At 61.9% G+C, this 24,714-nt stretch overlaps 2 protein-coding genes across 8 annotated transcripts in view; one reads left to right on the forward strand and one right to left on the reverse strand.

Annotated features, from left to right (window-relative positions):
• The first annotated feature begins 4,712 nt into the window (after positions 1 to 4,712).
• Positions 4,713 to 13,095, forward strand: LGALS12 (galectin 12). The gene is made up of 9 exons (XM_036417412.2): positions 4,713 to 4,880; positions 6,658 to 6,746; positions 6,910 to 7,123; positions 7,837 to 7,956; positions 8,904 to 8,942; positions 9,533 to 9,559; positions 10,101 to 10,189; positions 12,053 to 12,203; positions 12,537 to 13,095. The coding sequence occupies exons 1-9, from the start codon at positions 4,812 to 4,814 to the stop codon at positions 12,681 to 12,683; spliced, it is 945 nt and encodes a 314-aa protein (XP_036273305.1). The 5' UTR covers positions 4,713 to 4,811; the 3' UTR covers positions 12,684 to 13,095.
• A 3,895-nt stretch (positions 13,096 to 16,990) lies between these two features.
• The window catches only part of LOC118707299, a 47,999-nt gene continuing 40,275 nt past the window's right edge, over positions 16,991 to 24,714 (reverse strand). For 2 of the 7 annotated variants that reach the window (XM_045574038.1, XM_045574041.1), the window contains 5 exons: positions 24,188 to 24,296; positions 21,967 to 22,235; positions 19,698 to 19,806; positions 18,614 to 18,868; positions 17,256 to 17,536 (listed from right to left, as the gene is read on the reverse strand). In XM_045574038.1, coding sequence (XP_045429994.1) covers positions 18,639 to 18,868; positions 19,698 to 19,806; positions 21,967 to 22,235; positions 24,188 to 24,296 — 717 coding nt within the window. In that variant the 3' untranslated portion in view covers positions 17,256 to 17,536; positions 18,614 to 18,638. Of the gene's footprint in view, positions 17,537 to 18,613; positions 18,869 to 19,697; positions 19,807 to 21,966; positions 22,236 to 24,187; positions 24,297 to 24,714 lie in introns of all 7 variants that reach the window. The other 5 variants (XM_045574043.1, XM_045574042.1, XM_045574040.1 and 2 more) reach the window with 5 other exon arrangements.

A 24,714-nucleotide genomic window follows, 5' to 3' on the forward strand; every position in this document is an offset into this window, starting at 1 on the left:
CCCGGTGGGCAGAACGCGGAGGAGGATAGAGATGGGGGCAGCAAACGGGCGGGCGCGGGGCGCGGGGCGCGGGGCGCGGGGCGCGGGGCGCGGGGCGCGGGGCGCGGGGCGCGGGGCGCGGGGCGCGGGGCGCGGGGCGCGGGGCGCGGGGCGCGGGGCGCGGGGCCAACGGGCGGAGCGCACCCAGGAGAGAGGGCGCCAAGGGGCTGAGCGGAGAGGCGGGGCAGGGGTCTGGGGGCTGCTCCAGGGGTCCGGGGACACGCAGCACAGAGTGCGCACAGGCTGGGAGGTGGCGGGGCGCGGCTGGAGGAGCTGGAGGTCACGGGGCGGCGGCGGAGAGGGCGTGGAGGCCCAGTGAGGAGGGACTGGGGCGGCTCGCTCAGGAGTTAAAATCTTGAGGGATTCAGGGTTTTTAAAAAATATATATTTTATTATTTTTATAGAGAGGAAGGGAGAGGGATAGAGAGTTAGAAACAGGGATGACGGAGAAACATCTATCAGCTGCCTCCTGCACACCTCCCACTGGGGATGTGCCTGCAACCAAGGTGCATGCCCTTGACCGGAATTGAACCCCGTCCCTTCAGTCTAGGCCGACGCTCCATCCACTGAGCCAAACCGGTTTCGGTGGACTCAGGGTTTTATATGCATTTTTCATATATATATATATATATATATATATATATATAATTTTTATTTATTTTTATTTTTTATTTTATATTTCTAATGTAAAATACACCATGCACCACAGACAAGAGAATACATGAAGCACATGCAGTTATGACACATGATAATACAGGTTCTGCCCACGAATGTGCCACCCAGGGGAGAACGGGCACCCAGTGCAGTGCCCGTCCCGCACCCGTCTCCCGGAGGCCCGCGGAGCCGCCCCGCACGCAGCCAGGGCCGGAGCCCCCTCCCCGGCTCCCCTGTCCGGCAGCGCCCCTCGGCCAGGCTCCGTGGATGCCTCTCGCCGGACGTGTCTCCTGATCACCCCCCTTCTGTTCCAACTGTGCCCCGCGAACCAGGGTCCGGGGTTTCCGGGGACGCAGAAAAGACTCCGGGGGGCGGGGTGGGGGAGAAAAGGGCAGAGACAGACACCGAAGTAGGCTTCTCTCCGCCTCGGCCCCCGAGAGGCCCATTGGAGAGCCGGGCTGTGAGAGGCCGCCGGCCATGATGGGGGAGTGTGCACCACGGGACCCCTGCCCGCGCACGGGCTGCGTCCCCCAGGCTGTGGTAACTGGTCCTTGGCACCTGTGCCCGCTTAGAACAGTACGTGGCTCCTTGGTGGCTTGGGCCACAGCCCCACCTCTGCCGGGGGAGGCGGAGGCGGCGCCGGGACCGGACAGGGCCCGCCCCATCCCTGTGGCCCCTGGTTGTCGAACTTCGTTTTGAGCGCCGGCTCTGTGTCTGGTGTCCGCCCAGCTCAGTGTGTGTGTTTGTGTGTGTGTGTGTGTGTGAGAGAGAGAGACGCAGGCCGCTCCATGGGACTGCGATCGGAGAGCGGGGGAGACACACAGTGAACAGACATCAGCGTGAGTTCTGACGAGTGCTCAGACCGGAAAGAAAGGGAGTGGGGGGCCAGCTTGGGGAAGAGGGGGGCCCCCCTGCAGGTGTCAGGGTCCTGGCCAGCCTGGACCACCCCGGCGAGCCCCCTCATTCGGGCTCAGGACGGAGGCGTTGCCCTCCCCGCGCCCAGACAGACTCACAGGCATGAGGGCTCCCTCTTACCTGGAACCTCTCCTGTCCAACAAGCTCTGGGGCACCCGCAAAGGGAAACGGAATGTGCCGCCCTCCTTCCCCTGTCCACCCCCCCCCCCAGGTGTCACCGGCCCAGGCCCGGCTGGGCACTGGCCTTGGGGTTCGGTTGCCGTTGAAACGTGTTCCCCTCCACATCCCGCGCTGAGCCTAGAACGTGACCTCATTCGGAGCCAGGGACTCTGCATGGACTGTGAGGCCCTGTGGGTGGCCTAGTCCGATAGGACCGGTCCCCTTACAGGAAGGGGTGAGGGCACACGGAGGAGGGCCCACCGTCCGCAACCGAGGAGAGAGGCCTCGGGAAAAGACCCAGCCGCACCGTGACCCTGGCCTTCCGGCCGTCAGAGCCCAGGCGCGCGAGGTCCGTGGTCTAGGCCACATGTGTCAAACGCAAGGCCCGCGGGCCAAATCCGTCTCGCCAGGCCTTGCAATGTGGCCCGCACCGCGCTGTCATCACTGCACTCCGCTGCGTTTCCATCACAATGACAGTTTATGACTGTTCAGTAAACCATTCGGCCCGCGATTTAGGCTGGATTTTAGATTTTGGCCCCTTCTCTGATTGAGTTCGACACCCCTAGTCTAGGCCGCCGGGTCTGGAGCAGCCGGAGCGAGGGAATGCGTCTCCTGGCTGATTCGCAGGCAGGAGTGAGGCTGGGTGGGACGAGGGCCGCGCTGCACTGGCCTCAGGCTGGGAGGCTGGGAGGAGGCTGAGAGGCTGGGAACAGGCCCAGAACGGATGCCCAGGGTCACTGCCCAGCTGGTTTTTCCACCTTTGCCGCCCCCCCCCCCCCGCCCCCCGTCTGCATATAGATTTTTCTACCTGAACACACCTCGGATCGAATTTCCCCGCACAAGGCAGCCCAGCTCCACTCCCTCAGGAAGATCTGAGCACACTTCCCGGCTCCGAAGTCAGTGCTTCTCAGACCTCAGCGCCTCAGTCCCCTGGACTCAGTCCCCTGGACGGGGCGGGGGTGACACGGAGACTCCGGGTGCATTTCTTTTCTTTTCTTTCCTTTTTTGTTGTTGTGTTAATCCTCACCCGAGGTATTTTTTCCATTGGTTTTTATTTATTAACATCTTTATTGATTTCTTTAGAGAGGAAGGGAGAGGGAGAGAAACATCAATGGTGAGAATCATTGATCGGCTGCCTTCTGCACCCCCCTACTGAGGACTGAGCCCACAACCCGGGCATGTGCGCTTGACTGGAATCGAACCCGGGACCCTTCAGTCTTCAGGCCGACATTCCATCCACTGAGCCAGACCAGCCAGGGCACCATGTGCGTTTCTAACAAGCTTTTAGGTGATGCCAATGCTGATGCCGCCCTTGAGTGGCAGCTGAGCTGCCTTCCCCTCCCCCACGGCTCATGTGCTCGCCCTCCTTCAACACAGTCCTGGCCCTTCCCAGCACCCCCTGCCCTGAGCCTCTGCCCAGCCCGGTCCCGCCATGTATTCCTGCTGCCAAGTCTGACACTGGGCAGATCCGGGACTTCCCAACTCGGGATAAAGGTGAACGGCTGTGCGGCTTCTGACAGGGAAAGCCGTGTTGGAATTCAGACCGTAGCTGGACGGCCTCTGCTAGAGCAGCGGTCCCCAGCTTCCTCATGCCGAGGCCTTTACCACAGCTCCCCATGTGGCGGCGACCCCCGCCATAACATTATTTTTGTTGCTACTTCATAGCTGTAATTTTGCTGCTGTTATGAATGGTAGTGTGAATATCTGTGTTTTCCGATGGTCTTAGGCTCTCCAGCAGCGGTTCTCAGCCTGCGGGTCGCCGGGGTGGGGCGAGGGTGCGGGCGCGGGCGCGGGCGCGGGCCCAGGAGCGAGCGGGTGGGCCGTGCCTCCCAGGCCAGCGCCAAGCAGCGTCAGGACCAACAGCGGGACCCGCGGGCAGAGAACCGCTAGCAGGGTCGCTAAGACCTTCGGAAAACACAGACATTCACATTACCATTCACAATAGTAGCAAAATGACAGCTACGAAGGAGCAACGAAAATAACGTTGTGGTTGGGGGTCACCACAGCATGAGGAGCTGTGTTAAAGGCCGCGGCATTACGAAGGCTGGGAACCGCTGGGTTAGAGGGTCAGGGGGGAGCTTGATAAAAATGCAGGTGTTTGAGGGCACCCCAGACACAGACCTCCCTGGGACACACACGCGAGCACACACACACGTGCGCACACACACATGCACACACGCACACATACGCACACACAGATGCACACGCGCGCACGCACACGCACATGCATGCACACACGCACATGCACACACACACACATGCACACGTACAGCTGTGGCCGCCCTGTCTGCGTACGGACCACTGGAGGGAGTCCCAGCGGGGCCGTGGATTGTCCCAGCCGCGCAGCCCAGGACCTGAGCAAGAACCCGGGTCCCCTTGGGCGCTGTGCCGCTCACTGGGCCTCGCTGCCTTTTCTGAGCTCAAAGGGGCCCCTCCTCTCCCCCCCCCCCACTTTCTTGGGCACCAGCTGGGCCCTGGCATTCCCAGCCGATGCTGAAACGGGGCCCCAGGGAACCATACAACTTGCAAAACTGAGAAAAACGGAGCAAAGGGCAGGGGAATGAGGCAGAGGAGAACCTCCGTGGGGAGGGTGGGGGGGAGGGAATGGGGAGCCAGGCCACGATGTCTAGGAAGCTGGGGAGCTGGGGGCGGGGCCTGGGAGGGCTCGGGGCACAGGCCTGGACACCACACCTTCCCTGGCCCCCAGGAGCCAGCCTCTGCCCCTCCACCCGCTCTGCTCTGTGACAGCCGCCCGTGCTTCAGGCCCAGAGGGGCCCGTTGGTCGGTCGGTCGGTCGGTCGGTTGGTGTGGCTTTCCTTCCCGGACACGGATTGCTGCAGACAGCCCAGCCCAGCTGGCAGGGCTAGGGCGCGGGCGTGGCACCAGGAGCCGGTGGCCGTGCCCTCCCCGGCCAGCGCCAGCAGCACAGGGCCAACAGCGGACCCGCCGCACCGCCTGGGGCTTAGGAGCCGCTGGGAGAGTGACTCAGCCGCGGCCCGGCTCCTGGAACTGACCAGCGGCTCCGGTGGGAGGCCCCCATCGCCATGTCACCGGCAGAGAAACTGGACCCGCTTCCTGACACCTTCATCCTGCAGCCGCCCGCCTTCCACCCGGTGAGCAGCCTCCTCCCCTCCCCTCCCTCCGCGGCGGCCTCAGGTGGCGGGTGGAGACACACGCAGCCCCAGCGGCTGCCCAGCACCTGCCCTCTGCTCCCGAAGGGCCTCCTGAGCTGGGCAAAGCGCTGACCAGCTGCTCCCACTGGTCTAAGGGGTCAGGGGGGAGCTTGATAAAATGCAGGTATCCCAGTGCACCCCCAGACACAGACCTCCCACACACACACACACACACACACACACACACAGCTGTGGGCACCCTGTCTGCGTACTAAGAGGGAGACTAAGAGGGAGTGCTTGCATTTAAAAAGCAGGAGAGCTGTGAGCAGGAGGGCCTGGGGGAGGGGGTGACAGGAGGGCCTGGGGGAGGGGGTGACAGGAGGGCCTGGGGGAGGGGGTGACAGGAGGGCCTGGGGGAGGGGGTGACAGGAGGGCCTGGGGGAGGGGGTGACAGGAGGGCCTGGGGGAGGGGGTGACAGGAGGGCCTGGGGGAGGGGGAAGCAGGAGGGCCTGGGGTGTGGATAGTATTATTGGGGGGACACTGAGCACCTGGTGGGGAGGAAGGAGGGAACTTCCACGTCAGGGAAGGGCGGGCTTCCTGGCTTCCTCCTCCGGCTGTGGCTGTGTCCGCTGGGATTTGCAAAAGGCGGAGCTTTGCAGAAGGAGCGGCAGGCCCCGGGATGGGAGCCAGCCCAGCCGAGCTGTGGGTGCTCTGGCCTTTGGACCCCTGCACCTCTCCAGGCCCTAGCGATGGGGAAGCAGCTGTGTCTGCACTCCCCCTTTCATTCTTCCTCCCTTCTCCCCCCCCCCCCCCCCCCAGCCCCTCCTAGCTTTCCAGGTGCAGCTCCCGCTCAGTGAGGTCGGAGGTCAGCGGGAGGTGCAGGTGGCCCGGGCCTCTGGAGGTGCTGGGGGTGGGGAAACTCTGCAAGGCTGGTCCTGTGACCCCGCCCGCTGTGCACCTGCTGCGGACACCTGTTCAGAGCCCACGCTGTGCCAGCCGGGCACTGAGCCCACTGCGGGAGAGGCGGGCTGCGGCTTTGAGGCCTTGTGCCCGTGAGCCAGCTGGCAAGGGCCGCGCTTGCAAACCGGCCGTGCTCTGGAGCGCGGGGAGGGGAGACGGATTCAGACACTAAAGGGTGTGGTGCCAGAGAAGGTGCCAGGAACCTCGAAGGAAGGTCCAGTCGGGGGCGGGTGCGGGGTGCGGAGGAAGCAGCCGGAGAGGCGGGGAGCGCAGAGCGCGCTGTCAGTGGCTGCCCGGCAGCTTGGAGGCCAGTGTCAGTTCCTGTCCAGGCGTCCGCATCAAGGCCCTGCTCAGGTGCCCGCCTATCTGTCCCCTCTTGTCCGTCCCCCTGCCTCCCAGTCCCAGGCTCTGGCCAGGGAACAGGCCTCAGGGAGCCTTGCGAGTCTACTCCTGCCGGCCGGGGTGCAGCAGCGGACGGCCAGCCTCCCCGGGCACTGCTGGGCGCTGGGGGCGGGGCGGGGCGGGGCTGGCGAAGGTGAGGGAGTTTGGGGTGGGGGGTTTGGGGAGGTGAGGGGTTTGGGGGTGGGGGTGTGGGGCGCACAGAGGAGCTGAATTTGGCTTCTCCAGGGCAGTGTGGCTGCGACAGGTAAGGGTGCAGGAAAGGGGAGAGAAAACTAATCCCCCAGCTGCTTGTGGAGGGGAGGAGATGGGGGGGGGGTGTCAAGTTTTCTCATTCTTGGGATATGGGGTCCCTCGTGGGGTATGGGGCCCTCGGCCTCCTCTCCAATCAGCAGGGTGCGTGTCTCCCTGGTTCAGGTGGTTCCTTACGTCACAACCATCTTCGGGGGTTTGCGCGCCGGCAAGATGGTCCTGCTGCAGGGCGTGGTGCCGCTGGCCGCGCGCAGGTGAGGGCGCTCCGGGGGTGGTGGAAAGGGGGGATGGAGGGGTAGGGGAGCGGGGGGTGGGAGACAGGGGAGTGGGGGGGGGGGGGCTCAGCCACTGGCGGAGCAGGGCTCCTCCCGGCCTCCCTCCCCGCCTCCGGGCCTCTGAGCGGAGTGCCGCCCGCAGGTTCCAGGTGGACTTCCAGTGCGGCTGCAGCCTGCACCCCGCGCCCGACATCGCCATCCACTTCAACCCGCGCTTCCACACGGCCCAGCCGCACGCCATCTGCAACGCCCGCCAGGCCGGCCGCTGGCAGGCCGAGGCCCGCTGGCCCCGCCTGGCCCTGCGGCGCGGGGACAGCTTCCGCCTCCTCTTCCTCTTCGGGCACGAGGACATGAAGGTGCGGGCCTGGGCCCGGGCCCCCGGGCCTAGAACCGGCGTCCTTCCTCCCGTCTTCCCAGTGTTCTTCCGCCCGTCCTTCCCGTGTCCTCCCCCGTGTCCTTCCGCCCGTCCTTCCCCGTGTCCTTCCCCGTGTCCTTCCGCCGTCCTTCCCCGTGTCCTTCCGCCGTCCTTCCCCGTGTCCTTCCGCCCATCCTTCCCGTGTCCTCCCCCGTGTCCTTCCGCCCGAGATTCCCCGTGTCCTTCCCCGTGTCCTTCCCGTGTCCTTTCCCGTGTCCTTCCCCGTGTCCTTCCGCCCGTCCTTCCCGTGTCCTTCCCCGTATCCTTCCCGTGTCCTTCCCCGTATCCTTCCCGTGTCCTTCCCCGTGTCCTTCCCGTGTCCTTTCCCGTGTCCTTCCCCGTGTCCTTCCGCCCGTCCTTCCCGTGTCCTTCCCCGTATCCTTCCCGTGTCCTTCCCCGTATCCTTCCCGTGTCCTTCCCCGTGTCCTTCCGCCCGTCCTTCCCCGTGTCCTTCCCCGTATCCTTCCCGTGTCCTTCCGCCCATCCTTCCCCGTGTCCTTCCCCGTGTCCTTCCCCGGGTCCTTCCTCTGTGGAGTCCCCCGAACTGTGTTCTGGGGCGGGGGGGGGCGGGGTGTGTGTGTCAGGGGCCCAGAGGACCGAGGAGGTGCCGGCCGGGGCCCGATGCGAGCTGCGCTGAGCGGCCCCGCCCGGCAGGTGAGCGTGAACGGCCAGCACTTCCTCCACTTCCGCTACCGGCTCCCGCTGTCCCGTGTGGACACCCTGGGCATCTCCGGGGACGTCCTGGTGAAGGCCGTTGGGTTCCTGAACGTCAACGTAAGTTCCCGTGGGGCCGGGCCGGTGTGGCCGTGGCCTCTGACCTCCTCTGGCACAGACAAGTCCTGTGGGGCCAGCCGTGACCAAGGTGGGGGTGTGGAGGGCCGGCCATGAGTGGGGTGAGGGCGGGAGAGGTGACGGTGAGCAGGGGTGCAGGAGCCGGGACGGAAGCCCACACTGGGCGTGGGGCCCGGTCAACATGGGAGCAGAGGCCGGGAGACCGGGCAGTTGGAGACGTGGCCCGAGGGGTTCAGACATAGCAGCTGCTGTCACTCCCCTGAGGGTGTGTGCAAAGGCAGGCTTCTGGGGGCCGAGGCCTGATTCCAAGTCTGAGGTGGAGCCTGGGAAGCCATCAGGCCAGCCCTGAGCAGCGCTCAAGGCCCAAGCGACCTCTGCCAGCATCCAGGCCAGGCAGGCAGGCAGGGCCAGGCAGGGCCAGGCAGGCAGGGCCAGGCTGGCAGGCAGGGCCAGGCAGGCAGGGCCAGGCTGGCAGGCAGGGCCAGGCAGGCAGGGCCAGGCAGGGGCAGGCAGGCAGGGGCAGGCTGGCAGGCAGGGCCAGGCAGGCAGGGCCAGGCAGGGGCAGGCCAGCAGGGCCAGGCAGGGGCAGGCAGGCAGGGCCAGGCAGGGGCAGGCCAGCAGGGCCAGGCAGGGGCAGGCAGAGCCAGGCAGGCAGGCAGGGCCAGGCAGGCAGGGCCAGGCAGGGGCAGGCAGGCAGGCAGGCAGGGCCAGGCAGGCAGGCAGGCCGGGCCAGGCAGGGGCAGGCAGGTAGGGCCAGGCAGGCAGGCAGGGGCAGGCAGGCAGGGGCAGGCAGGCAGGGCCAGGCAGGCAGGGCCAGGCAGGCAGGGCAGGCAGGCAGGGCCAGGCAGGCAGGGCCAGGCAGGCAGGGCCAGTGGCCCTTGGAGGGCTGTAGTCCTGATCCCGGGGTTGCCTCTTCTCTTTCCCAACAGCCGTTTCCAGAGGGGGGCAGCGAGTACCCAGTTGGACACGTGAGTCTTTTGGGAGCAAGAAGGGCCCTTGTCCCAGACGCTGGAACTGAGCCCCTGTTCTCCCTCCCCCGGCGTGACCTGTCCCTCACCTGCTGGGCTGCTGGTCCCCGGCACATGTATGGTCGCTATGGATACAACTAGCTCTGCCTTGGCCCCTGGAGAGCCTGGATTGGCCTTGCCCAGCGCCCAGCTGTCTCCTGGGCCAGCTTGGGAAGAGGGGTGGGGGAGGGGGTGCCCTGAACGGGCAGCCCCGCATTCATGCAGAAGATCCCTGTATATCGGAGCTTCCGATTCCCACAGCCCACAGCTGGGCTGGCCTGGCCTGCGGGGTGGGGGGTGGTGGTGTTGGGGGGGATGAGGCACAGATATCGCCAAGGCCACGTGGTGAGGAGGGACAGACCCTCTGCCAGTCCTTCCCCGTGTCCAGAGCTGGCGTCCATCTGAATTCCCGAGGGGCCCACCAGGCCCCACTCGCTCACCGGCACGGTCTCTGAGAGTGACCAACCCCACACACTGACGGCACTGCCCAGCGTCTCCCTCTCACTGTGCGAGCCCCGCCTGACCTCCGCGTCCCTCTTCTTTCCTTACAGCCCTTCCTGCTGGGGAGCCCCCGGCTGGTGAGTGAGCGCCCCAGCCCGCACCTGCCCTCGGGGAGGAGGCCCCCACGGGGGGGGGGGAGTGCCCCCCCACTTCTCCCTTCAGAGAGAATTGTGGTGTGGGCGGCAGCGGCAGGCTGCGTGCGCTCCAGCCTTGCCTTCATTCTGCTCAGTTACTGGATCCTCCCCGGGCCAGGCTCCAGGGGAGAGGGACAAGCCAGTCCCCAGGCTTCCAGCTGCCCACAGGCTGGTGGGAGGCAGACCAAGGAAATGGCCGTTACAATTTGGGGTGCAGGATGGGGGGCATCCGTGGTGCCCGCAGCACAGCGGCAGGGAGCTCGGCCTGGGAAGGCAAGGAGAGCAGGGAGAGCAGGCAGAGGCCAGGCCGGCAGGGTGTCTGCTAAACGGGCAGAGCCGAGTCCCCCCCGCTGCAGGCCTAGAGGCAGAGACTTAGCTGCTGCAGGGCCCCCTGCCCCTGAGGGTGGCCCCAAAGCTGCTCCTGGGGCGGCAGCCCTCCCCAAGCCTCTGTGAGTCCCCTCAGGCGCCTCCTGTGTTCCCTCAGGAGGTGCCCTGCTCGCGCCCCCTCCCCCGGGGCCTCTGGCCGGGACAGGTCATCCTGCTGCGGGGGCTGGTCTTGCCGGAGCCCAAGGAGTGAGTATGCCCCCGGAGGAGGGAGCACCCCTGCTTTACACCCATTTGCCTCTTCGTCTCCAAAGCCACCATTAAGCCCGTTTTATGGAGGAGCGGACGGAGGAGCGGAGAGGAGTCAGCTGGTCGGGGTTGCAGAGCTTGCACAGGGCGGGCTGGGTTTGGGGTTGGGACCCAGCTGCCTTCTGGGCCCAGCAGCCCCAGTGCTGGGCGCCCTCGCTGGGGCCTCCCTGGAGAGGCGCGGGCCGAGCCCGGAGAGGGCGCACGCTGGGAAACAGCAGGCGCCAGGAGAGGCGGCGGTGCTGGGGGGGAGGACTTGGGGGGACAGATAGCCAAGGAGACACTGCCTACTTCCCCCGCTGGGGGCACCCCTGCTCCACCCCCCAACCCCGCCCTCCTCTTTTCCTTTTCCTGGCACTGCATTGGACGCCCTGGCCTTTCTGGGCCTCACTGCCTCCTGGGTTTGACGGGGTGTGTGTGGGGGACCATTACTGCCTGTGGAACCTCAATTCCTTCCCTTTCTGTGCCTCAGCTTCTTTGCCATGAGAGGGGTGATAATGCTCGGGGCCGGGTGAATGCTCCCAATTGTGCCAGACCCACAGCTGGTGTCTGTATTCGATTTCCCCGAGGAGGAGGGGCGGGGACTCGGGGACGCCTCTGTGCTCCCACCCTTTCCGTTGGCTCTGTTACTGTGTTGGAGGTCACTGCCTCACTCACCCCCTGCCCCCTCCTGCCCCAGCCCTGACAGCGGTCCTCAGAACCAGGCTCCGCCGTGTGGTCTCTGGGGCAGCCCCCTGCTTTCCGCGTCAGGAATCCCGAGTTCCCCACCAGGAAAGCAAAAGGAGAGATGATCCCGGCCATACAGGGACACGAATGTTCCCAGGGATAAAGTACACCGTCCCCTGTCCCCCCAAAACACGAGGCGTGAGGCCAGGCTCTGGCCCCGCTCGGAGGCCGTGGTTTGAGGGACACGGCGGGCGAGCCCGGGCCCCCGAGGCCGGACAGGTGGCGGAGCGGGCTGGGGCGTGGGGCAGGGAGATCATGCGTCCGCAGTCCGCGCGCGTGAGGGATGGGATGGCTTCGAAGGGGAAGCGGGAGCCACCCTCACACAAGCGCTCGCAGTGGAAAGGGAGTGGCTTTCGGGCGGAAGACGGGCATGGCCGCCCGGACACCGTACGGGCCACTGGCCGGCCCCCACCGGGCGCAGCGGTGGCTGCAGGCAGTGCCGCCGCCGCCGCTGTCGCTGGTTTTACGAACGGGGCGAGCGTGTGCACTGAAGTGTGTCCTCCTCCTCGGACCCGTCCCCCCAGCACTGAGGATCTGGGGCTCAGCAGCAGCCTCAGAGAGCACCCCCAGAGCTGCCCCGGGCCTCCCGAGGGAGTCAGTACCCCCGGGGCTGAGGGGGGACACTGAGGCCCCCAAGGGTTCTCAGGCCCCTGGGAAGACAGGGCTTTTCTGGGGAGGAGTCTGAGGGAAACTGAGGCACAGAGCCACTGACTCGCCCAGGGCCACGGGACCCAGGCAGAGCTGAGCCCAGGCAGCCCCATCTAACCCCTTACTACCTGGCACACGCCCTCAGGAAGCGCTGGCATCGCTAGTACCGCCATTGTCCCCGTTCCGAGGAGGGGAAACCGAGGCTCGGGCGAGGTCGTGGCTCCCCCGGGGTCCTGGGGCCAGTGAGTGGCCACGTGGGGGTTCAGTCTCCGCGTGAGGTTTCTGCAGGCGGTTCGCTCCGCACTGTCGGGTCCAGGGCTGCTTTCTGGGGGCGGGAGGCCCACCCCTCCGGGCCCAGCAGCCACAGCAGCTGGGAGGGGTGGGGGAGAGAGGGGGGAGGAAGCTGAGCCCCTTTTCGGCTCCTGCCCGCAGCCTCACGCTGAGCCTGCTGGACGCGGCCGCGCGGGTGCCCCTGGCGCTCAGGGCCTCCTTCGCGGACAGGACACTGGCCTGGGTGTCGCCCTGGGGGCGGAGGCAGCTGATCTCCGCCCCCTTCCTCTTCCACCCCCAGCGGTTCTTTGAGGTGGGTCACAGCCCAGCACTCCCCTTGGGCACCGATCGAGGAGGGGGTGAGTCCAGGGACCTCCATGCCAGGGCTGTCCGCCTGGCACTGTGGCCCGGGACCCAGGGACCGAGAGGGGCCTGGCACCGGCGTGGAGGGCACAGCTGGCACAGGACCTGGGGCTGAGGCCGAGCTGAGCGGGCCCTGGTGGGAGGATGGTGACCAGCGGGCCCGTTCTGTGCGGGCCCAGCACCCGGTGCCCCGGGGCCTGGGGAGGAGGAGGGCAGCTGGGCGGGCAGCGGGAGGCAGGGAGGGCTCAGCGGGACGCCGCGGCCTCACGCCCTCCTTCACCAGGTGCTGCTGCTGTGCCACGAGGGCGGGCTGAAGCTGGCGCTCAATGGGCAGGGCCTGGGCGCCACCAGCCTGGGCCGGCAGGTCCTGGAGCGGCTGCGGGAGCTGCGTGTCAGTGGCACCGTCCAGCTGTACTGCCTGCACCACTGAGGCCGGACAGGGGGGCCCACCAGCTGCCCGCCCCGGCTCTGCCCGCCCCTCCGAGCGCCTGCCTGCTGCCCCATGCCAGGCCCAGCTCCTTCCGGGGACTGCAGAGGGCAGGAGGGGGTGTGAGGGCGCCTCCAGCTCTGCCCTCCCTCCCCCAGGAGCCGGGCTTTGCCTCCGTCTGCCTTCAGGCCCGGAGAGGAGGCGGGTTGTGTAGCTGACCGGGCACTCGGAGTCCTGGCCCAGGGCAGGGAGAGGCCCGCCGCCCTCCTGACAGCAGGGAGGGGGCGCCCACGGACCCCAGGGTCGTCCTGACCAGCTCCCACCGCCCCAGGCCGGCCAGCGCTATCGGTGTGGCTCTGCTGCCCGCACTTCCCACACACCTGGTTCTTGTGAGAAGCCAGGGACACAGGCGGGATGGAGGGTGGGAGGAAGGGTGGATGGAGGGCTGGAGGGAGGGAGAGGCGTGGTGGGCTTGTCCCCTGTCGCAGAGTTGGCCCCTGGCGCCAGGGCAGAAGCAGCTCCGTCCCCCGGTCAGCGCTCCCGCTCAGGGTCCCATGGACGGTCCTGGACGTGCGGCTCCCCCGTCACGGCCATGGCACTGCCCCGGAGGAGAAACACCGGCCGGGGGTCGCCTCCTGGCACCTGCAGGAGCTCAGAAGCCGTGGGTCTGGGCCAGTGGTCGGCAAAGAGTCCACAGAGCCAAATATCAGCAGGACAACAATTGAATTTTCTTTGGAGAGCCACATTTTTTTTTAACTTAAACTTCTTCTAATGCCACTTCTTCAAAATAGACTCACCCAGGCCGTGGTATTTTGTGAAAGAGCCACACTCAAGGGGCCAAAGAGCCGCATGTGGCTCGCGAGCTGCGGTTTGCTGACCGCTGGTCTGGGCAAACACCATGTGTTCATTGGAAAGGCGTGGGGAGTGGCATCCACCGAGCGGGCGGTTGTGCGAATTTGTGAGTTGGAATTGCTTAACAGGCGCGTACCGAGTTGGAATCAATAAATGGTGGCTCGTACTGCTAGGAAACTGGGCCATTTACATTAATCTTCCTTTAACTCTCTCCCCCCATCTATATACATATGGTCCCTTTACATTACTGCCATGTTTTCTACGTGTCCCATGGTTCCTCTATCCTCTTCTCTTCTCCGTCTCTTTGGACCTGACTGAGTGCTGTCTGTTTGTATTTCACCCGGATCATGGACTCACCAGCGGGCCCCTCTCCTGTGCTTTTAGTGACGGCTCAGGGCGGACGCTCCGCCTCACACCAATGCCGTCCAGAGCCCCATCCGGCCAAGCCGGGGCCTGTGCCTCGCGGGGCATTTAGCAGCATCTCTGAGCTCTGCCCACCGTGCCCGCAGCACCTACAGGGTGTCCTGCCGCCCCACCCGCTGTGCCAGAGCCTCCCAGGCCCGCAGGAGGCGTCAGTGGCAAGCAGGTTTCCATAAAGCCTCTAGAAGGAGCTTTACTGCTCATGTGGCCGAGGCAGGGACACCCACTCCCTCTGCAGGGCCACTGGCCGGCGGGCGGCGATGTGGGGGGTGATTGGGGGGTCCTGGGCTGGTGGGGCAGCTCAGGTTTCCTTCCGACGCTGGGAGACACGCTCTGCATGGAAGAGCGAACGGCTCACTGCATCAGAAGATGGCGCCTCGGAGCCTGTCCTACATGGACGTGTGCAATAACCTGACCCAACGGCGGGCTCCCCGGGGCCGCAGTCCCCGGGAGGGGCCTGAGCAGGCGTGGAGCCCCATCTCTGCCCCTGCTCCCCCTGCTCCCCTGCTCCCCCTGCTCTGCCTCGTCCCCCTCGTCCCCTCCTCCCCCTGCTCCCTCTCCTTCCCCTCCTCCCCCTGCTCCCCCTCCTCTCCCTGCTCCCCCGGCTCCTTCTGCTCCCCCTGCTCCCTCTCCTCCCTCTCCTCTCCCTCCTCCCCCTCCTCCCCCTCCTCCCCCTCCTCTCCCTCCTCTCCCTGCTCCCGGAACTCGGGACCTCTCCCCTGGACCCTGGGCTGCCATTCCCAGGCACAGAGATGTGGACCCCAATCCCCACCAGGGCACGGTCTCAGCAAAGCCTTCAGAAGCGCTGGGCCGCAGACAGTAGGCAGGCCAGGGGCTCCTGCTCCCCGCGGGGGACCCCCAGCAGGTGGCGCCTTAGAACAAGGGGCCAGGAGCTCACTGGCCTCGGGGTGCCTGTGGGTGGGAGAAGCAGAACTTCCCTGAGAGCGGCTTCCGAAGCCGCCCTCTGTCCTGGGACTGGGGAGGGGTGGGGAGGAGGTGGGGAGGCAGGGCACAGGCTCCGCCCAGCAGCTCTGCAAAGAGGCTCTTTTGGCCCAAATGACCTCAGGAGCGTTTTCATCCCGGGAGAAGGGAGAAGGTGGCGATGGGGCTGGGTAGGAGCCACCAGAATGGAAGCTGGGGGCAGAGCGGCCTGGAGACACTCGGCTGTCGTACCGGAGGGACGGAGCAGGAGGAGCAGGGGGAGGGGGCGGGGGGACAAGGGGATTCAGCGGGAGCTCCCGGACTCTCCGGGAGGGGGGGGTGCGTAGGTTAACACTTTCGGGGACTGAGCCGGGTACAATGGAGCAGGGCACACCCCTCGGCTGCGTGGCCACACAGGTGCCAGCTGCCCACAGACCGTGAGAAGGCGTGTACGTGTCTGCAAAAGCACACGCACCGCAGGGCTCCCTTAGTCCTGACGCCCCCTGCCTCCCGCTGAGCTGTCTGCTGCCCCACGGCTGGCGGCTCGGGCTCCCGGGGGGCCGTGTGTCTTATGGCTGCGGGCACCCCCCCCCCCACTCGAGGCTTCCTCCAGGGGCAGCAGCACAGACTTGCCAGGTGTGCACACAAATGGCTCCCCCGCTTCGCAGTTTCTCTGGGGACACACTTCTGGTTTTACCCCCAAAGCCCTGGGCACCCGGGTTTCCATCGCCCTCCCCCTCTCACCATGGGGCTCTTTCTTTCGGGGCTTCAGCTCCTGCAGAGCCCAGCGCCCCCTCCTTCGCTCTCCTGGCAGCGGGGACACCCCTGTCGCACAGGCACTGCGGTTCCCCTCGGAGACCTAAACCCGCACGGCTGCCCCAGCTGGGGCACCGCACCTTCCCCCACACCCGGCACCCGGAAGATCAGGTTTCTGCTCAGCGGTACACTTAGTCGGCATTTTCAGGGGGAACATTTTCACATTCGTGATGGGACGGTGGACTTGGGGCTGACAACGGGGAGGGAAAGGCGTCCCGGGGTCTGGCGTGTAGAATAGCGTTTCTCGTTGGGAAAACACACATTTGCCACAAAAGCACCCAATCCAAGTGACGGGGTGTGACAAGTGCCACTCAGGAGCAGTCCTGGGAGCCTCACCCTCGTCACTCACGGAGCAGATCTGCGGGAGAGCCCGTTTCCCTCAAGGGCAAGGGCACGCGCATGGTCAGCTGTCCTGGGAGACACCAGTCCGGGTGGCTCAGGTGTCAGGGCCGGAAGCCATGCTGGGACAGGGAGGTGTCCCTCCATGGAGTGTGGCCCGGGATGTTGGGGCCTGGACCCCGGGAGGGCCAGGTCCCAGCGTCGCCTGTGGAAGGCAGATCAGGGTCCTGGCAGGGACAGGCATCTTGACTGTGTAAATACACGAACCCACGTGCGTCCTGGATCGGGGCATGGTCACATGACATCGTGGCAGTGATGTTATCCCCCAGCTCTTCTTCCTTCTGGTAAATTCCCTTTATTAGCTCCAGGCTGGGGTTTGCTGAGCTCTGGGGGTGGAGGGTCCAGACTTGAATATCTTTGGGATGGGAAGCAAAGTGGGAAGTGCCCCCTGTCTGCAGGGCCAGAGGAGTGGCAGCCCTGGTGACCCCACCACCTGGTGACACAGGTGGACGCTCTCCGGGGGCCACCTCTGGGGAAGCTTGGTGGCAGACACAGCAGCCCAGCAGCCTTGAAGGGGCAGGGGGTTGCCACTTCCAAGCCCACATGAGACGCAAACCGGAAAACAGTTGGGACTGACATCCAGAAATCAGACCCAGAGCAGACTGAGCCCATGAAGTGACAGTGATCTCACACAATAGTCATGGGCAGGACAGGCTGGACCCTGTGTGTTAGCTTCTACCTTTATCGCGGTGGAGGTTGGCCCCTGAGGCACTGCCGTGGCAGGAGGTGTCTGCCTGCTCTCATGCTGGACTCATCGCCGGATGCTGAGGTCAGGCAGGGGAATTTGAGTCCCTTGTCCACCCAGAGAGTAAAAGTAATCGAGGCAGGAGCCAAAGTGAGTGGAACCAATTTATTGAACGTCTGCTGATGGCCGGCAATGTGCTAAGGAAGCCCGCGGCGAGGCAGGCCCCCCCCCCCCCCCCCCATGTGGCAGAGAGGGAACTGAAGCTCAGGTTTCAAGGGTCTTTTTCAAGATGAGCCAGTGGAAGTGGCCAATGGGTGCTCAATGGTCGATGCTTCCTTTCCAAAGATTTTTTTCCAGTTTTGTTTTTAATTTCAAGAAAAATGATTTAAAATATAATAATGTTACATAAATACCAATTATTCAAGAGAAAGGATCTTACACATAATGTTACATGCAATAAATATTAATATTTCAAGAATGTCCAAAGATGCTTGGGTTTGCAGGAAAACAGTGGAAATATTTGATGAAGGGGTCACTGGACTCATTCATTTCCTTCCTCAAGAAGCTGTGGTCTTGTTAGAAGTGGCTCCTCAAGATGCCAGGGCGAGAGAGAACCAGGCACAGGGGGACAGCTGGTGCTTGACGCAGCCTCTAACTGGAGACTTTAGTGGCTTCTTCATGTACTCATTGCTTCTGGGGAGCACTGGGAAGCAGCCAGGATTGTGGCACAGCCTCAGAAGCACCAGCTGACTCACACGCCACCCTGAGGAGAACAGTGCATTGCTCAGAGTTAGAAGGAAGTCCCAGACTGATGGCCCCTCCCTCTCAAGTCACACAAACACATGAATTCTCCTTTCTCCAGGGAAGAAGCGGACTGTGTCCCCAAGAGCTCATGTCTGAGCAGCTCTGGGCCTGAGGTCCTCTGGGGGATGGGGGGAAAGTGATCTTATCTGGACCCCGGCTCATCCCTGACAACCTCCAGGACTTTTCAGGCTCTGCCTTCAGAGCGGAGCACAGAGGTAAAGGACTGCACGTGCTCAGAGCCAGCCAGGCCCTCCCTCCCAGGTCCTCCACCTGCCGCCGCCTCCCGCACACGAGGAAGCCCTCAGCGGACGGGATGCCGTTTGGGGTTGTTCGCAGGCAGCACAGTATCTGGAAGGACCCAGACAGCTGTGAGCATGGAAGGCGAGAGGAAGTGCTGCTGCGGAACTAGGGATGAGAGGGCCCCAGTGCATCCCGGAAGCTATGCTGATGAGCCTCTGGAAGCCAGTTCTCCTCTGAGCCTGGGCCCCTCCTCTGGAGACAGGACAAGGAATGCTTGCTCATTGGCCACGGGCCTGTGGGAGGAGCAGCTGCTAGTCAGAGTGGCTCACACTGAGCGGAGCTTCCCCGATCATGTAATGCTCACAGGAGCCATGATGTGGAGGGGGCAGAGGCACGTGACCGGTTCTGGATAGAAAAACGAGTCCAGGCAGGAGAGTGAGCCTGTAGCAGGTCTCCTGGTTGGTCAGGGTAGTGCCAGCATCTACACCCGCTTTTCCTGGCATGCAGGGCAAGGAGCCCTGCCGGGGTTACACTGGTGACCCTTCACAAAAGGTCTCCCCTCTGAAAAGGGCCCTTCAAAGAGCAGAAAGCCGTCGGACTCAGTGGACAAAACACTGCTCTTGGAGTCAAAGCAATTGGTTCACACCCTGAAGTGTGCAAGCAGCTTTGGGGCCTTGGGCTGGTTAAGTGCTTGGTCCCTGGGTGCTCCCATAAGAGATGTCAGGGGGCGCCAAGAGCTGCCCCCCATCCTCCTGTAAAGAGAACTCCACGTGGAATCAGCCCCTCGGGCTCTTACCTGTTGGCTGCAGGGCGGCCAGTTCTCAGTTTTGCGACAAAGTGCTCACAGTTGGGAAACAAAGGTTGTCATTCCAGGTTTCCCCAACTTTCTTCCGCGCCAAACTGACAATGTCATGCCCAGGCCGGGGTCTGACCTTGTTATCCAAGTAGTTGTTGACCTTGACCTTGTTGCCCTCTGCCACTGCTCTCAGAGGTTCCCATTTCACCACATAGTCACGTACATTGCTGGAACAGCTCGGCCCGCAGGACACACCTGGGAACACAGAGAGATTCTAAGAAGCTGCCACCACAGCAGTGCCACGTTGGACAAGGAGGGGAAGAAGAAAGGAAGTCACTCTACTGACATCATGGGCCCATGAGGTCATGGGCCCTTCCTTCTACAGTTTTCCCTCTTGCTGGAAGCTAAATTGAGCAGCAGTGCCATTGCTTGATCCACACGTTTGTAACGTAAGTACTTAAGGATCTGTTGCCAGCAGGTTCCAGAGCAACAAGTGGCAGCTCCGTAATAACGTAGAATGGCTGCCGTGGCATTCCACTGATGTGAGACTTTGGTGTGTTTAACAACTCTCCGATTGTTGGGTGTGTCAGTTATTTAAACTTGTCTTTGACAACACACAATGCAATCATAAAAGTGCTTGCAGATGGTGCATCTTTGGGCATGGGTCTGACTCAAAGTTTTGAGTTTTTCAGAATCTACCTGGAAGAAGCCAGTCTCAACTGATTCTCTTACCACCTCTCCCAGGTGGTGACTTGTCTCCATTTCACAGGACACATTTTGAGCCAGAAAACTTAAGTGACAAAAGTTGTGGAGCAAGGATTCGAAAGAACTCCAAAGGCCTAGCAATTTCTACTGTTGTGTGGCAGCTCGTTTTCTTATGTCCTATCACCTGGCTTAGTTCTGGACGCTTAAGAGAGAGTCATAACAGAATTGTCAACTGATGGAGTCCCCATCCCATTCCTTAGTGTAAAGATCTGACATGTCATAGTTCAAAAGGAAACAGATGCTATTAGCACAGCAGTGAGTTCTTTTATTCCCTCTTTTCAACATAAAGCTGGTGATTAAACAAATAAGTTATCTTTACCTTTAGTTGCCGCATGGATCACATAGCCGGCTCCCACATAGATTGCCCAGTGCTTATGGACACCTTGACTGATTTCAAGCAGGTCTCCAGGCATTGGGTCATCACTTGACTACAACAGAAAAGCAGAGAGTGCAGACAGACGGCAGGAAGCAGCAGAGGCCTGGCTGGAGGGCAGTAGTAACCCCTGGAGAGGAGCCTCTGGGACTGCTGGGGTCACCAGCTTTGCTGTCACTCAGAGAAGCCCCGGGATTAGGAGGGACAGGAAGCCTGGACAAAGTTGGGTCGAAGCCTCTCCTCTCAGGTCCCTGGCACATTGGCCCCACCCCATTGCTCCTGCCCCATTGCTGGGCATGAGCCTGGCTTTCATCTGCTCTGACACGTCCACATCGGAGCCTGCCTGCAGCGGAGAGACCGCCTCCCAGGCTGCCGGTTCCTGAGGACAGCTCACACCCGCCCTTCACGGGCTCTGCTATGCCAACGACCCAGGCTCACTGCGCCACTGCCCACCGCCCCAATGGCCCAGGTCCAGGTCCAAGCCCACTAGGGGCAGCGCCTCCCCTAGAGCCTGCAGAAACTGTTCCCCCAGCCAGTCCTAAGCCTGCCCACCCCCTCAGTCACTCCTCCCGCAGAAACCACAAGCAAGGCTCTTGCCCACGCTTCTCCCCACTTTCTCAGCCCCCTCCCCAGCCCAGTGCTCCCTCCTGTGGCCCTGAGTGGCGGGCCATGCCCCCTCCTCTTGGGAACTGGGAGTCACAAGCTATCTTCTCTGCAATCGCCTCCTGACCGGTTGTCTTTCCCGAATCTCAATGACTATTAATATGCAAGTGTTAGAGCAGGATGTCCACAGGGGTGCTGAGTAGCCTCCTCAGATTCTGTCCCAACCTCTGGGCCCTCATTCACGTGAGACACACACTGAAGGCTCCTCAGGAGGCTGCTGCTCTCCACGTTCACGTACTTCCCAGGGAAGGAGTGTCCCCCCACAGGGCATCCAGTCCCCATGGAAAGAAGCCTGCTCTCTGTCCCTCTGCTCTTTCTGTCCTCTTCCTTCTGGCGGCACTCAGCTCAGCTTGCTCAATCACAGGCCTACTCATCCTTCACTCTCCTCCCTCAGCCCCACGTCCATGTACCAAGTGCCTTCAATGCCACCTTCCTCCATCCCCTCCCTCTAATACAGATCCCGTTCTACCCACTCTTTACCCACGGTGTTGTCCAGTGGGACCTTCAAGGGGAACATCTGCCAATGCGTACCTGGACCTTCAGAATGCTGTCCACACCCTTCAGGCAGCTCATGGTCCAGCTCTGCACCCTCATCCCTCTTCACACTCATCCCTCTCACCCTTGTCCCTCTTCACCCCCGTTCCTCTTCACCCTCGTCCTTCTCACCCTCGTCCCTCTCACTCTCGTCCCTCTTCACCTTCCTTTGTTCTGCTCTTCCTGAGTTACATGTGTTCCCCACCTCATGCTCTCTCTCTCCTGCTGCTTTGACGCCATGTTCTCTCTCCTCCTACACCCTCCGTGCCTCCCCGTGTGACACTCTCCTCCCAGCAGACAGTCTCTCCTCTGGCACCTCCCTGCCTCAGGCTGGACCAGCTGCCCCTCCTCTCTGTGCCCAGATGGCTTTGATACAACTTTCTGTGCCTCTGCCAGCGCCTCTGGTTTGGGATCCCCTGGGGTTGGTAAGAGCCCGCCATGAGGACCGGGCTGCCCAGCACCTCTTCCTTTAGGACAAGGCCAGCTCTCTGGGCGGACACATTTGGTGAAGGGCCCTGAAGAAGGTCTCCCAGCTGGGCAGCCGCAGTTGAGACTGGACTGACTGTCAGTGACTTACGGAGCTCTGGGTGCCCACGGCCACTGTCCTGGGATTAAGATCCCTTGGAACTGCTTCCGGACTGAAAGGTGCTCTTCAGGGACAGATACACCTGGTTCCCTCCTCACCTCACGTTGGAGAAGTTGCCTGAACGCTGTGTGCCCCAGGGCTTATGGTCCCGACTTAGTGACTCTCACATGCTGGGCACTCTAGCATTGCTGTGAGAACCAATGCTCTAGCATTACTGTGAGAACTAATACTCTAGCATTGCTATGAGAATTAAATACTATGAGAACTAAGCATTACTGTGAGAACCGATATGCAGCATTACTGTGAGAATTAATGCTGTATATTAATATAACAAATACCACACAGGCTTCACTGGGGTTCCCCCAAATCCCACCCATTCTCCCACTCTAGGAAGAACTCCAGAGAGTAAAGGGTCACCATGAGGGGCCTTACCAACTCCCGGCGGGACAAGCCATATCTCAGGTCAGCAACAAAACGCTCGCTGTTTTTAAGAAGAACTATGTAAGTCTTCTGGTCACCAATCATCTTCTTGGCGGAAGTGATGATCTCATCCACAGGCCGGGGCCTGTACTTATGGTCCAAGTGGTTGTTGACCTTGTAGGGAGAGCCGGAAGCTGCCATCTGCAGAGGCTCTTTTTTGACCTCAGCCCGGCCTCTCAGAAACATAGGCAATTTGGAGAAGCCAGTACTGCGTGACTGCCCTGGAACCACAGAGAGAGCCACAGGCAGGTGAGACAGGGAGCCAGGAGGAGGGGACAAAGGCACAAACCTACCAGTTGAGGGGGTTGGGGTGGCAGCTTTCCCAGGAAGGATGCGCAGAGTTACATATTCTGTTCTTTTCCTGAGCAAGGTGTCCTGAATTATTTTCTCATGTCGTAATGCCAGGGCAGTCAATGGCCGGGTCACAAGATAATGTCAGTGTTGTGTGAATGTGACCCATGCGCTTTTCCTGAGCATTTGGGTTGATGGAAAGCCGAGCCATGTGAAGCAGTTCTGTTAGGAATATACTCGTCTACCTGTGCATCTTTATACCCGGCTGTGCTTAGAATCAGATCTATTTTCATATATTTTCTGGCTTAATTCTCGTTGTACCCTTCAAGGAAAATAACATCATCTCCATTTTGCAAGCAATACGGGGCCCAGAGGGACATTAACCGTCAGGTCTGTGCTGTGAAAGCTCCTAGAACCACCGTGTGCTACTTTCTCTCCTGAGCTTGGAAGGCCAGGCTCCTTCCCTGCTCAGAGCTGAGGCCGAGGGAGCCCTGCACATCCGTGTCTCCTGTCCCATGGCCTGGCACAGGGAGAGGCCACAGAACAGCTCTCAGCTGATGGACCCCCAAGTCTGTTCTTTTTAAAAAATATGTCTTTATTGATTTCAGAGAGAGGGAGGGAGAGGGAGTTAGAAACATCAATGGTGAGAGAATCACCAATTGGCTGCTTCCTGCGTGCCCCCTATCTGGGATCGAGCCCGCAACCCAGGCATGAGTCCTGACGGGGAATCGAACCATGACCTTCTGGTTCATGGGTCAATTGATGCTCAACCACTGAGCACCACTGGTGGGGCCCAATTCCATTCTCCTAGGGAGTCCTGGGTGCATTTTCTAAGGGGAAGAGTAACATTGAGGACACTAATTAAGCACCCTACTCTCTGCTTCTAATCTCAAGGATGAAGGCTGAACTTGGAATCTATCCTGTTAACAAAACCTGCCCACACCTTGGAAGTCAGGTATGAAAAGGACCACATGTCCTCACAGTCATGCTCTCTCCTACAAGGCCCCCAAGTGTCATCTGGGTAAAATGAGCTTGATTAACTTTTTCCACTAAACCCCTGTGTTCCTCCAACACCGTCAGGACAAATGATGACTTGTGGGAAACACATAAGATGCAAAAAGTCGCATTCCCACACGGATGACAAGAATTTCCCCTGACGAAGACAGAGCATCAAAGGTTACATCGCCATTGCTCTGCGGGGCACGAGCCAGTCTGCATCGAACGCAGCAGGCTCATTCCAGCCCCCGTGGTGGTCTTCATGGACCACGCACCAGTTCCGTTCGTCCTCCTGTTAACGGCTTGTCATCGTCCTGCTTCCGCCATAGTTATGAGGTCGATGATCTATTCCCAGGTGCTTGCCATGCATTTTCATGAGAATTTCCCCTTTGAGTGGGCCCTTGGAAAGCTGCTTCTGCTAAGCAGCATCTATTACCGATACTAAGACACGGAGCTTGTGAAATCACACACTTTCGAAAACCACAACACAGAGGTCCCTTAGTATGGAAGACCTGGACCGTGAGCTCCCGATGAACTTGGCTGCGTTAAAGCACATCATCAGAGCCCCAGGTACGGAGGGAGCCAGTGCTGCCTGCCTAGAGATGCAAGGGAGGTCAGTGTATCCCTAACACAACTGCTTCTCAGGGCTCAGCTTTCAGGTGCGGAAGCAGCCCAGGGGCATGGTGGCACCAGGGAGCTTCCGCTGCGCTGCCAGGTCCGCTCGGACCCTGTGGGCACAGGGGCTGGGCGTGGACTCCACCCTGCACGAGCTCTGTGCAGGGAGAACGTGTCTCCCAACTCAGGCTCCCGTGCTGAGCTTTCATTTCAGCTGCTCTCGTTATCTTATTACAAACCCCTGGCAGATCCCGCTGTCAACAGGCCTTACCTGGAGGAGCCAGATGGATCACATCACCCTCGCCCACATAGAGTGCCCAGGTACAGTAGAACTGGTGAGAGATCTCAATCATGTCTCCGGGCCTGGGCTCTTCCTCACGCTGCAGGAGGAAAACCAGAAATGGTAGACGGGCTGCTAGGCAACAGCAGAGTTGCAGCACAGCCTGGGGACCACAGGCTGCTGTTCATCACCTGTCACAGGGGAATCCCTTGTCTTTCCTCTTTCTGACGGTCCCCAAGAGGGGGGACCGGAAGCTAGAACCCAGGAGAACGAACGTCTAGAATGGAGAAAGCAGCATGGTCCGGGGGACGTAGGGTGTGTGTGTGGTGTGTACATACACAGTGCATGAAGGCGGGTATATGCAAACACACAGTGCGTGCAGGTGTGTATGTGCAGGTGGGATGCACACGTGTCCTGATTGTAATGACATCACAGGCTGCATGTAGAACCACTTCCCTGAGGTGGGGGCCGCAGGCCCATCCCCAACAACCTGGGGCAGGTGAGTCTGAATGTCTCGG

Source organism: Pipistrellus kuhlii, unplaced genomic scaffold (assembly GCF_014108245.1).
Source record: "Pipistrellus kuhlii isolate mPipKuh1 unplaced genomic scaffold, mPipKuh1.p scaffold_m20_p_59, whole genome shotgun sequence".
Taxonomy (NCBI): Eukaryota; Metazoa; Chordata; class Mammalia; order Chiroptera; family Vespertilionidae; genus Pipistrellus; species Pipistrellus kuhlii.